General features: G+C 32.2%; 1 protein-coding gene across 2 annotated transcripts in view; it reads left to right on the top strand.

Annotated features, from left to right (window-relative positions):
* RASA1 (RAS p21 protein activator 1) overlaps nucleotides 1–12,575 on the top strand; it is a 289,596-nt gene that overhangs the window by 258,002 nt on the left and 19,019 nt on the right. For both annotated transcript variants that reach the window (XM_074208475.1, XM_074208477.1), the window contains 4 exons: nucleotides 1,466–1,586; nucleotides 2,354–2,510; nucleotides 8,498–8,585; nucleotides 10,953–11,030. In XM_074208475.1, the coding sequence (XP_074064576.1) occupies nucleotides 1,466–1,586; nucleotides 2,354–2,510; nucleotides 8,498–8,585; nucleotides 10,953–11,030 (444 nt within the window). The remainder of the gene's footprint in view (nucleotides 1–1,465; nucleotides 1,587–2,353; nucleotides 2,511–8,497; nucleotides 8,586–10,952; nucleotides 11,031–12,575) is intronic.

Genomic DNA, 12,575 nt, shown 5'->3' with positions numbered 1-12,575 from the left:
GGTGGTTATCATCATGAGTAAAAGAATGATGAATGAATGAATGAATAAGACATTTTATTAATAACTACCTAATATGTGCAAAACTAAGTGCCAAGGATACAAATAGAAAAGTTGAGTCAGTTCTTGCTTTCCAGGAACTCATAACTGCAAGTCAGAAAAATTCCATATCTATTGGGATGCAGCAACAAAACATTTATTTAATGTTACTTTTCCCAGGGCTTTGGGGTTTAGGATCTTCAGCTGTCCTCAGGTTCTGCGGGAGAGGTAGTAGTCAAGATGGTGGTTTGACTTGTAGGGCACTTGCTGCCTCTTGTCTCTCCCTCATAGTGCCCAGCTGCTTCAACTTGACTGGCACACCCTCTTGTAGGTGATAGTTGGGTGGCTCCTCTTTAGGTGTTGTTTCCCTAGATAATGACTATAGGGATTGGACTGGGAGCAGGAATAGTGGTCCAAGGAGGACCACCATTACCAGGTTTCCTGTGCCTATTTGATTAGCAGTTAGTGATTAGAAGGGTAGATTCCCTCTCCATAGTGATTTCTCCTTTTAATGATAACTGTAGGGGTTAAACTGGAAGCAAGTCTGATGGTTTAGGGGGCACTGTTATTCTTAGGGCTTTTTGTGTTTGATGCCCTGGACTGTTCTTATCAGGGGTTAAAAGGAGATTTTGGATAAATTGATCATGGTGGTTTGACTTGTCTGGCTTATGTTTCCTCAGAGATTATATGAGAAGTTGTCTGATAATACTTTATGAAATAAAGGCTAATAAATACCAATTTATGCAGTTTTATTTTGGTAGATAGAAATGAAATTAATCTGATAGAGTGGAAGTTGTATTTGCCTCTTTTCTATTTGTCCTCTTGGTTTAATGCCCTCATTTCCTTAGAATAATATTCCCACATTCCAATAGATGGGTGGTTTCACTACTATTAATGCCTTTTCCAGTAATGAACCTGATCTTCTTGTTCCTGCCCACCTGTCCATGTAATTCCTATCTCTTCTGTAAATTCAACACAGGCAGTCTTTCCTCAGGATTCAAAGTTATAATGGAATTTAATAGTTATTCCTATTCCTAGTTCTTCCTACATGACCAACCTTTTCTTATCTGTCATTTATGCGTTTTTCTGATTACAACTTTTACATTGCTTTGCATGTATAATAAACTGTTCTGCCCCCCAAAATTATATATGTGAGTTTTATTATATCATGTTTTATTGTAAATTAAATCATTTTACTTGGTTACTCGTGATATTTAAGAACTCTCCCAATACTTTTTGCAAAGCAAGAATACTTTATATGTGAATATTCTCCTTATCTATTATGTAAATTGAGGATTTGACATGATTTTTTATTGTGGGCACACATATCCTTTCCTTAAATAATCATTACATAGATTTGCCTCAGATTTATCAAAGAGTTGTGATTGAGAAACATTTGTATGTATGTTCTTTTTTTCTTTTAAATCAGCATCAAGAACAAGTACTTAATGATTCAGTAGATGGCAAAGAAATCTACAATACAATTCGTCGCAAAACAAAGGATGCCTTTTATAAAAATATTGTTAAGAAAGGCTATCTTCTAAAAAAGAGTAAGTATGGTTTTTATATGGTTAAAATATTTTATATTTTACTTATTTTAAAGTGAGTCATTTATATTAGACATAAAATGAAAGAGTTTTTAAAGCATGCTTATATGTAATATTAATTTTTCTCAGCTAGTCTCAGCTAGCTTTTTTAAACAAAAGCATAAGATTTGTAAACAAAACCCCTCTTAAGTATTTTAGGTTCATTTTTCCAACCTAGGGTTTGAAGAACAAATCTGTCTGACCTCCTAAGTCTCTTACCACTTTAAGTATTATACAATACTCTTTCGTGCTAATACAAGTTATGTGTTTTGCAATATTTAAAGGGAGCATCCCCTTATATGGAATATTGACCATTATTATTATTATTCTTTGAAGTGCTTTTATACCTTGATTCATTGAAGTTTTACTCATTTAGGCATTATGATATGGAAAAGAGCTATTATGAAGTGGAGATCTTTTTTCTTTCTCTAAAACTAGAGAAAAGTTATTTTCAAGCTTATAAAGAACTTTAAAAACATAAGGCAATTTGCCATTGAATACTTTGAACAGAAGATATATTTAAGAAGTTTCTAGGCATTTTATTCATTTGGTAAGAATTCTTCATTTTGTGTATACAAGATTAAAATTAAGAGGGAAAATTATTAAGATTTTAGTTTTATGGAAGGTTTCAAAAATTTTGTTCAATACATAATTTCCATTTCCATTGGTTTGGCTTTTAACTTTTAATGTTTATTGGAGAAAAAATGAAAATAATTATTTGTTTTTGGCAGGCAAAGGAAAACGATGGAAAAATTTATATTTTATCTTAGAGGGAAATGATGCCCAGCTTATTTATTTTGAAAGTGAAAAACGAGCCACAAAACCAAAAGGATTAATAGATCTCAGTGTTTGTTCTGTTTATGTTGTTCATGATAGTTTGTTTGGCAGGTAAGATGAATTTTTTTTCTTGCCAGTTTTGGAATTTTCATCCCATTATTGCCACCAGACTTTTCCCTATCCATTCCTTTCTTTCCTTCCCCTCTCCCAAAGTCTATTAACAGCTCAATCTAATGACTTTTTGTGGGTGAGTGGTGTATTCTTGTTTTTTAAGATTGAGGACCCCTTCAGCCCTATTGTGAGCCCTCTACTCTTCTTATACTTAGTGTTATCTTAGTGGTAGCTGTTCTTTATACAGATTATTCTTATATCTGTAATTGTTTTATTGTTCACTCTCTACTCAGGGTTTGTCAGTCCTCTCTCTGGAAGTCCCTAGCAGTTTTTATCATGATTCTTTATACATTAATTTGGATCACTGTATTGATCAGAGTAACTCTTTTACAGTTGATCATGACAATATTGCTGTTATTGTGTATAGTGATCTTCTGGTTCTGCTCACTTTACATCAGTTCATATTCTTTTGCTCTTTATTACTTATAGTACAATAGTATTCTATCAAAATTATATACCATGATTTTCTCAGCCATTCCCCAATTGATAGATATTCCCTAAAATCCCAATTCGTTGCCACCCCAAGAAGTGCTGCTATAAATATTTTTATATAAATAAGTCCTTTTCCCTTTGTGCGTGCGTGTGTGTGTGTGTGTGTGTGTGTGTGTGTGTGTGTGTGTCTAAGGTATAGATTTAGCAGTGATATTATTGCTGGATCAAAAATAGTCTTTTGGGCATAGATTGATATTATTCTTTTGGAATGGTTGAACCACAACTTTACTTACAATTCATTAGTATACGCATTTTCATACTGTTTAATCTTTGTCATTTCTGTTTGGTGTAGAGTTATACCTTAAAGTTGTATTAACTTAATTTCTCTAACCAAAAGTGATTGGATTTTTTTTTTACTTTTTAGTTTTTTTATGATTGTTAAATGACATTGATTTCTCCTTTTAGTAGTTGCCTGTTAATATTCCTTGACTGTTTATAATTTGGGGGATAGCTTTTTGGGGGGGGAATTTTTTTTAAAGTTTTTTTGTAAGGCAGTGGGGGGTTAAGTGGCTATTATTAAGTGTCTGAGACCAGATTTGAACTCAGGTACTTCTGACTCCAGGGCTGGGCCAGTGCTCTATCCACTGTGCCACCTAACTGCCCCTATAGGATAGCTTTTTTATAAATTTAACTGTTCCCTACATAATGAGAAATGAGGTCTTTATCTGAGTAATTTGCTGTAAAAATTTTTGAAATTGCTTAATAGTCTATGGTATCTTTCATCAGATTCTGGTTTCTTATCTCTTCTGCTAGCTGCTTTTGTTTTATGGGTTAATTCATCTCAGTCACATTCTTCGTTATGATTATTAACTTTGTATTTCCAACAATTTTTTTCTTTTGTTAATCCTTCTCCCTCTTTTTATGCTCAGAAGTCTGTTTTTCTTCTGATTTGATCCCTTAAATTGCTCTCCTTTTTTATAGACCAATTTCAATAATAATAATTGATGCAAAATTTTTAAATAAAATATTAACAAAGAGATTATGGTAATATAGGGATCACATGAGTACAATCATGTGAGTATCTCAGTAGATACAGAAAAACCCATGGACAAAATATATTACTCATTCCTATTTAAAAACACTAGTGGTCATAGGAATAAATGGAGCTTTACTTAAAATAATATGTTATATTTATCTAAATCTACCAGCATGCATTACCTGTAATGGGGATAAACTAGAAACCTTCCCAACCAGAATATTTTGAAGCAAGGGTGCTACTCATTATCACCATAATTATTCATTATTATTTTATGTTAGCTTTAGCAATAAGAAAAATAAATTGAAGGAATCTGAATGGACAGTGAGGAAATGAAATTTACTTTTTACTGATGATATGATGGTATATCTAGAGAATTCAAAATTGCTTCAAAAATGAATAATGGTAGTAAAATTGCAGGGTATAAAATAAAACCACATAAATCATCAACATTTCTATATATTACCAGCAAGGACCAACAGCATTAAATAAATAAATTCTATTTAAAATAACAGGAGTTAATATAAAATACTTCAGAATCTACCTGCCAAGACAATCCCAGGAACTACATAAATACAATTATAAAACACATCTCACAAAAAGTCTGATCTAAATAATTGGAAAAATATCCATTGGTCCTAGGTAGGCCAAGTCAATATAATACAAATGATACTTTTTCTTAAATTAATTTACTTGTTCAATGCCATACTAATCAAACTACCAAACATTAACGTATAGAGTTAGAAAACTATACATCTGGAAGAACAAAAAGTCAAAAATATGAAGAAAATTAATGAAAAAAGAGTGAAGGAAGGTGCCCTGTTTGTAACAGATCTCGGAGTATTATAAAGTAATCATCATCAAAACTATCTGGTACTTGCTGAGAAATAGATTGATAAATCAGTGGTATAGATTAGGTACACAATACATAGTAGTAAATGACCATAATTATCTAGTGTTTGTTAAATCCAAAGACCCACATTTTTGGTTCAAGAACTTATTTGCCAGAAACTACTGGAAAAACTGGAAAGCAGTGTAGGTATAGATCAACATCTTACATCATATACAAAAATAATGATAAAAATGGATACATGATTTAGAAATAAAGGGTGATACCATAAACAAATTAGGAAAACAATAATAGTTTACTCATCAGATCTATGGAGAGGGAAAAATTTATGACCAAAGAGATAGAGAGCATTATGGGATGTAAAATGGATATTATTGGTTATAAGAAAAGGTTTTTGCAATCAAGATTAGAAGAAAAGCAGAATGCTGGGGAAATTTTGTACAGCAAATATCTCTGATAAAGACTTCATTTCTCAAATATATAAAGTCAAATTTATAAGAATGCAAGTCATTCCTTAATTCATAAATGCGTCCAAGGATTTGAATAGGCAGTTTTCAGATGAAGAAATCAAAACATTCTCTAGTCATATGAAATAAAATGGTCTAAATCACTACTGATTAGAGAAATGCACATTAGATAACTGAGTTGTAACTCACTTTCAGATTGACTAATATGATAGGAAAAAATATATTGGGAGGATATGGGAAAATTGAGACACTAAATGTTGGAGGAATTGTGAACAGATCCAATCATTTTGTACAGCAATTTGAAACTATGCCCAAAGGGCTATAAAACTGTATATTTGATTTAGTAATTCCACTAATAGGTCAGTATCCCAGAGAGATAAGAAAAATAAAGGGAAAGGACCTATTTTCCTAAAAAAAAATTTTTATAGCAGCTCCTTTTTGTGGTAGAATGGAATTTAAGATTGAGGTATGCCCAAAAATTGAACAATACTTGAACAGACTATGGAAAATGAGCATGATGGAATACTGTATTATATGATGATCAACACTGAATGACTTAGCTGTTCTTAGTAATACAGTGATCTGTGATAGTTACCAAAGACTCAGTTTGAAAAATGCCACTTCTAGAGAAAGAACTGATAAAGTGTAAATGCATATCAAAGCTTGCTCTCTTTCACTGTCTTTTTTTTCAGTTTTTTTTTTGCCTGTTTTGTATCTTTTCACAATGTGACTCATGGACATGTGTTTTGCATGATTGTACATGTATAACCTCTATCAATTTGTTTACCATAACAAGGAGTATGGAAAAAATATGGAGCTCAAAACTTTAAAAGAAAAGAACGAGTGCTCACAATTATGTTTACATGTAATTGGGAAAAATATTATTTAATTAAAAAAACTGCTTTCCCTTTTATCATATCCCCTTTTCTCTCCCTATGGGGGTAAGTTAGATTTCTAACCTGAGTTTACATACATGTACATGTACCTATGTTCTTTGAACCAATTCTATTGAGAATGAGGCTCAAGTTTTTCCTGACACACCAAGCCCCATTTTCTCATCCAAAGTCAAAGCTCATCCTTGCTTGCCTCTCTTTTTGTGAGATGATTTTCTTTCTTCTTCCAATTTCTTTTTCTTTCTCTCACTGCATTCCTCTTACTCACCACCTTTTATTTTACTTTTTTTCTTGAGATTATTCTAACATAGCTGATCCTTAAACATTTCTGTTCTTTCTAACTGCCCTAAGAATGATAAAGTTCTAAGAAGTTACATGTATTTCTTCTCAAATAGGAATATAAGCAGTTTATGCTTATTGAGTCCTTTATGATTTCTCTTTCATGTTCATTTTTTATACTTTATTTGAATATTGTATTTCAATGTCATGTTTTCTATTCAGCTGTTTTTGTTTTTTTATCAGAAATCCTTGAAAGTCCTCTATTTCATTAAATATCCACCCCCCCCATCAGAAGGATTTTTGTTGGTTATTCTAGCTTTGGGAATCTCTTTCTAGAGATGATTGGTGTAGTCTTTCAATTTCTATTTTGCCTTCTAGTTCTAGAATTTCAGGACAGGTTTCTTGAAAAAATGATATCTTGACTCTTTTTCTTTAAATCATGGCTTTCAGGTAGCACAATAATTCTTTTTTATATATTTTTTAATTTTTATTTTTTAAGCACAATAATTCTTAAATAATCTCAATACATATTCTAAATCATTTATTCCAGAGAGATTTTTTTCTTATGTTTTCATTTCTTTGACTTTGCTTTATTGTTTGTTGATGTCTTATGGAGTCATTAGCTTCCAATTAACCTAATTCTAATTTTTAAGGAATTATTTTCTCTTTTTCCATTTGTCCAAGTTCTTTTTCTTCATGGTTTTTTGTTGTTGTTGTTGTTGTTGTTGTTGTTGTTATTTTTGGCACTTCTTTTCCAGGATGTTGGGGCAGCTAGGTGGCACAGAGGATAGAGCACTGGAATTCAAATCTACCCTCAGACACTTGCCACTTACTTAGCTGTGTGACCTTGGATAAGTCACTTAAACCTGATTGGCTGGCACTCAGGGCCTTCTCCAGTTGTCCTGCTTCATATCTGACCACTTGACCCAGATAACTGGAGAAAGTGAGACTAGTGACTTAGCATAGCAACCCCTCACTCAAATCTGATTCATGTACTTATGCCATCACCTCCTTGATGTCATAGTCTTCTTCAAGAATGAAGGACAAACATCAACAAACTGTTAATTTCTTTTTTCCTAATTTTCTTGCATCGCCTATCATTTCTTTTCTTCATTTTTCTTTTTTCACTTATCTCTTTAATTTTTCTAGTAATTCTTTTTGAACTTGTGTCCAGTTGCCTTTTTTTTTTTTGGAGATTTTGGTTGTAATTGTTTTCACCTTGTTGTCTTTATGTCTTGACATAAAGCATAGCAACTTTTTATGGTCAAGTTCTTATTCTGTTTATTTTCTTTGTATTTGATATTGAAGTTATGCTCTACTCTGTTGGGTCTGTGAAATCTCTGCCCCAGGCTTCAGACTTTTTGGTGCTGCTCTTTTCAGAGCTAGTTCTAGGGGTCTATACTTTTGGTGGTGTGTGGTCACCACTCTCCTGGTCTGTATTTTTTACCTTGGAACTGGGACCAGGTACCCTGATTATTTGTGTCCAACCACAGGTGCTTCTCTCCATGCTAGAACTGTGACCCAAACTATATATGGATAATAAACATGCCAGTCAGTTCTATGTATACCCAGTGCCACTAAAGCATCCCCTATGATCTCTTTCTGACCAATTGTCCAACATCTTTATTGACTCTGGGCCAAAGGCTCCCAGAGTTGCAGCTATTTGTTGTCACAGCCACTTTCCAGGCCTAACTCCAATATCACAGACTTTGCTGCTTACCTCTAAGTTGTCTAAGATTTGAAAAACCTCATCCCAACCTTAATGGTAGATCTGCCATTCTATAATTCTTTTTTTAAGATACTAAAGTAGTTTGGATGGGAATGTTGAGAAAGTCCAACTGGGTTGCTGCTTCTATTCCACCATCTTGAAAGTGTTTACTTGTAAAAATTTGAACATTTTTGTTAGTAAGGTAGCAATATAGCTAATCATTATTGATTTTCAATAATTTTTTTTGTTTATATTTTTAAAGGCCAAACTGTTTTCAGATAGTAGTTCAGCACTTTAGTGAAGAGCATTACATCTTTTACTTTGCAGGAGAGACTCCTGAGCAAGCACAGGTGAGAAATTTTTTTCTTTCTAATATAAATTTGAATATTAGATTGTATCATATTTGCTTATTTTATGTGAATGCCTCAAATAATAGAAGGAATATTGAGATCACATTTTATTCCAAGGAAAAAACATAACTAACAGATTTGTGAGAACTTATCAGAAGAAATTCTTCACAATTTATACAAAGAAATCACTAGTAACAAAATATTTTTGAAATGAAAGCATATGATTTTGAAGAGCTCATTTATATTATATCTCTGCTATAAAAAGTTCCTTGACATTTTCAGCACAGTACACATAGAAGCAAACTAGTTGACTTCATTATAGAACATTATGTATTTTTTTTTTCTTGATTTAAATCTACACATCTAAAATAGAATTCTAGTGATTAGGAAGAAAATTGCATGACTTAAGTATACACATTTACTTCCTTCTTACTTCCTTCTATCTCCTAGATTTATTATTTTAGCTCACAATGTTATTTAAGTAGCTGGGAGTATGTTTCTGACATTGTGCGTGTGTGTGTGTGTGTGTGTGTGTGTGTGTGTGTGTGTGTGTGTGTGTGTGTGTTGAAAAAATAATGTACAAGATTTAATGAAGAAATAATGTTGCCTAAAAGCTAAAATTCTCTAAAATACCACTTTTTTCCATAAAAGTGTAATTTGCAAGTAGTGTGATGAAGTATAATTCACGTATAGCTCTACTATTGACCACTTTGTGAATATTTGATGCTCTGTGAAAGAGGTAACCAGATATTAACAGAGAGAAGGTGGCTTTGTCTGAAACTGAAGATACTAATAATAAAATGACCATCACCTGGGCATAATAAGAATGATTCTCTAGCTATGCATCTTGTCTTAATCTGTATGTGACACTGATTCACAACAAAAAAACAAACAGAAAAAACTTTTTACAAAGCTTGATAGAATGTAACAAGCTTATGATTCTGAAAGGACCATTTGCTTTTCATATTCCAAGTTTTCTCTTGGGGCTTTTCAAAATTTCTCAATTAAAATACCTTGTTTATATAGCAGTTGTACAAAAATCAAACCTGTACAATATCTCTCTTGAGGTATATATCCCTATTTTACAGATGGGAAAAACTGGGGCACAGAAAACTTAGTTGACTTGTTCAGTGTCGCAAATATTAAAAAGTGGAGTTAGGAATAGAACCCAGCACCTCTGGATCCTCTGCTTTAATCACTTTACCATGTTCCCTCTTTCTATGTGAAGATATTCCTCACATCCTGAGGACAACTCTGTGTAAGTTTCGCATGTCACATAATTATGTGGATAACCAGTTCTGTAATTTTCTTCCATTGCATTTACATTCTTTCTTCCCTTGCTCCTTAGTAACTTCTCTGAAGTATGTGACTATTTTCAGGTTTGTGTTAGATAATTGATTTTTGGTTGCATTTCTTGCTTATGCTTTTAACTCTCTGCTCTAATGCAGTGGTTTTGCCTTGGACATTGATACAACTCAAGGAAACTCACTGAAATAGTTTCCAAACTCAAGACATAGCTACCTAAAACAGAAAACACAGACCTTTCAAGCAATCTGTAATCTAAATGGAAATATTTGTACTTCTTACTATTTTTTTAAATGAGCACAAAGCTGTTATTTCCCTTCCCCAGAGCATCTTCTATTTGAAAGTTGTTGAAGTAAAACTATACTTTAAATTGAATGCTAGGAGAATTGCCTCAGTTTGTAGTGCATTAAGTTTATTTTAGCCTTTCAAATATTTCTTTAAAAGGTGGTTTAAAAAAAAAGGAGAAGGAAAACAGAAACCAAATTCTTGGGATCTTGCTCTTACTATAGTAATGTATTTATTAAATTCATTTCTACATAATGGTTTAATAATACAAATTAAGATGGTTATCATCAGATCACTACTCATTTAATCATTTTGTTTTAGAATTTGACATTATAAACACTTATAAACACTTGAACACACACACGCATTCATATCTAGCTTTAGTTGTTTACCCAATATTTATCCAATATTTACTTAGTAGAAATAAGTAGTTCATTAAGGAGAAAAAATTTTATGAAATAGAAATGCAGTAGTCACCATTTTCTTTTTAGTACTTGATATTTGTTTAAAAAACCTTTAGGTGTATAAAATCTTTTGAAAGTTGAATTAATATATGGATGTTTTTGCACGCGTATACATTTGGTTTTTAGTATGTATACATATAACATGTCCATACACACATCAGGGCATATTTGAGACTAAGGAGTAGAAACAAAAAAAGGAAACAAACAATTCCCTCATATTGTTAACATTGAATTCGTATTAGATACCATATATATGTTATATAAAAAAGTATTTATTTTGAAATATTGGGGTTTTTTTTTTCTTTTTTGATAGGAGTGGATGAAAGGTCTACAGACATTTTGCAATTTACGAAAAACTAGTCCGGGAACATCTAACAAACGCCTACGTCAGGTGCTGCATTATAATTTTCTTTTGGCTTGTTGATTGCAACTTTATCTAACTTAAACTTATAAAGATATTCTGTGATAAAAATGTGTGATATTTTTATAGTTGTGTGATATGCTTCAAATATACTACAGCACCTAGATTTGGAAAATATCATTTTGTTTGCTTTTTTTTTTTATTCCTTGAAGTTTTAATTTCTAGTCATCATCTGAAATCCCTTTTGGAGATCATATTCAAACACAACATTCAGGTGGTCTAAGTAAATTATTCCTAGATTTTTATTTCTTTTGTATCTCATAATAATGTGAAACAGAGATTAGAAAGAGTCCAGTCTTACTTGGTAGAAAACTTTCAATGTTAGTTTATTAAATTGTATTTGGGCCAAGTTGTTTATAATTTGAGTCAGTGACAGCTGTAAAGGATTATCCTTTTTTAGTGAAGCTGAAATATTATTTTAATTGTTACCAATTCTTCCACAAAAATAAAATGAATTGAGTTTTTTAAAAATATATAGAAATTCAAATGGGTCCTATTAAAGAGATTCTTTCTTTTGTGATGCCCGAGGAACTTGGAGTAGCTTCTCATAATTTTCTTGTTCAGTCATGTCTGACTCTTCATAATCCCATTTGGGTTTTCTTGGCTTTTATACTGAAATGATTTGCCATTTCCTTCAACAGCTCATTCTGTAGATGAAGAACTGAGATAAGCAGGTTTAAATGACTTGCCCAGAGTCACACAGCTAGTAAGTGTCTGAAGTTGGATTTGAACTCATGTAGATGAGTCTTCCTGACTCTAGGCCTAGCTGTAGCTACCCAACATCTCATAATAAATCACCATTCTGAAAGCCTAATGTGCCCTAGTTTTTCCTATAGTGGACTACTTTTGTCTGGTTCTTTCCCAAGTCATTCTTTATATTTCCCTCTGTTTAAATCCAGGTGGGGGGATTTTGTAAATAGCTATTTCCATGTGACTTATACATTGGTTTTTGATGCCTAACTGGAGACTCAACTTAGTAGAATCAATCAACATACTCTCAGTACTAGTGTCTACTTAAGCGACTTTCATATTCCTTTTCTTCTCATGCCTATGAAACATATAATGATAAAAATTGTCCTCATATCCCTTTAAGCATGTCTATTTTAGAAACTGGAAAATTTAGTTAGAAAGGTTCCCATTGTGGTACAGAATGTGCTTACTGTGATCTATGGAATTTTTCCTAGAGATTGAGGATCTTACTTCAGTTAATTTTTAATAATTCTTTGACTTCTGAATTTACTGTGAATTCTTGACAAAGATATTCTTGTTTTTAATAGCAAAGGAAACATTTTTTCTCCTTGAATAATTATGAAAATATTAGGGAATCATCACCTCTCTGCTGTACCTCATTTCTTCAACTCAGTAGGTCAAAACTGTCATTTCCACAACTTAATATGTCAAAATTTAGGAGTCCAAACTATCTCATTTTTATTTCTGTATCCTAAGAACATCAAGTCAATTTATCAGTGCATAGAGAAGCATCAGTAAACTTTTTTACCCATCTCAGAAGTGCAC

Source organism: Macrotis lagotis, chromosome X (assembly GCF_037893015.1).
Source record: "Macrotis lagotis isolate mMagLag1 chromosome X, bilby.v1.9.chrom.fasta, whole genome shotgun sequence".
Lineage (NCBI taxonomy): Eukaryota > Metazoa > Chordata > Mammalia > Peramelemorphia > Peramelidae > Macrotis > Macrotis lagotis.
This window is presented reverse-complemented; position numbering and strand designations above follow the sequence as displayed.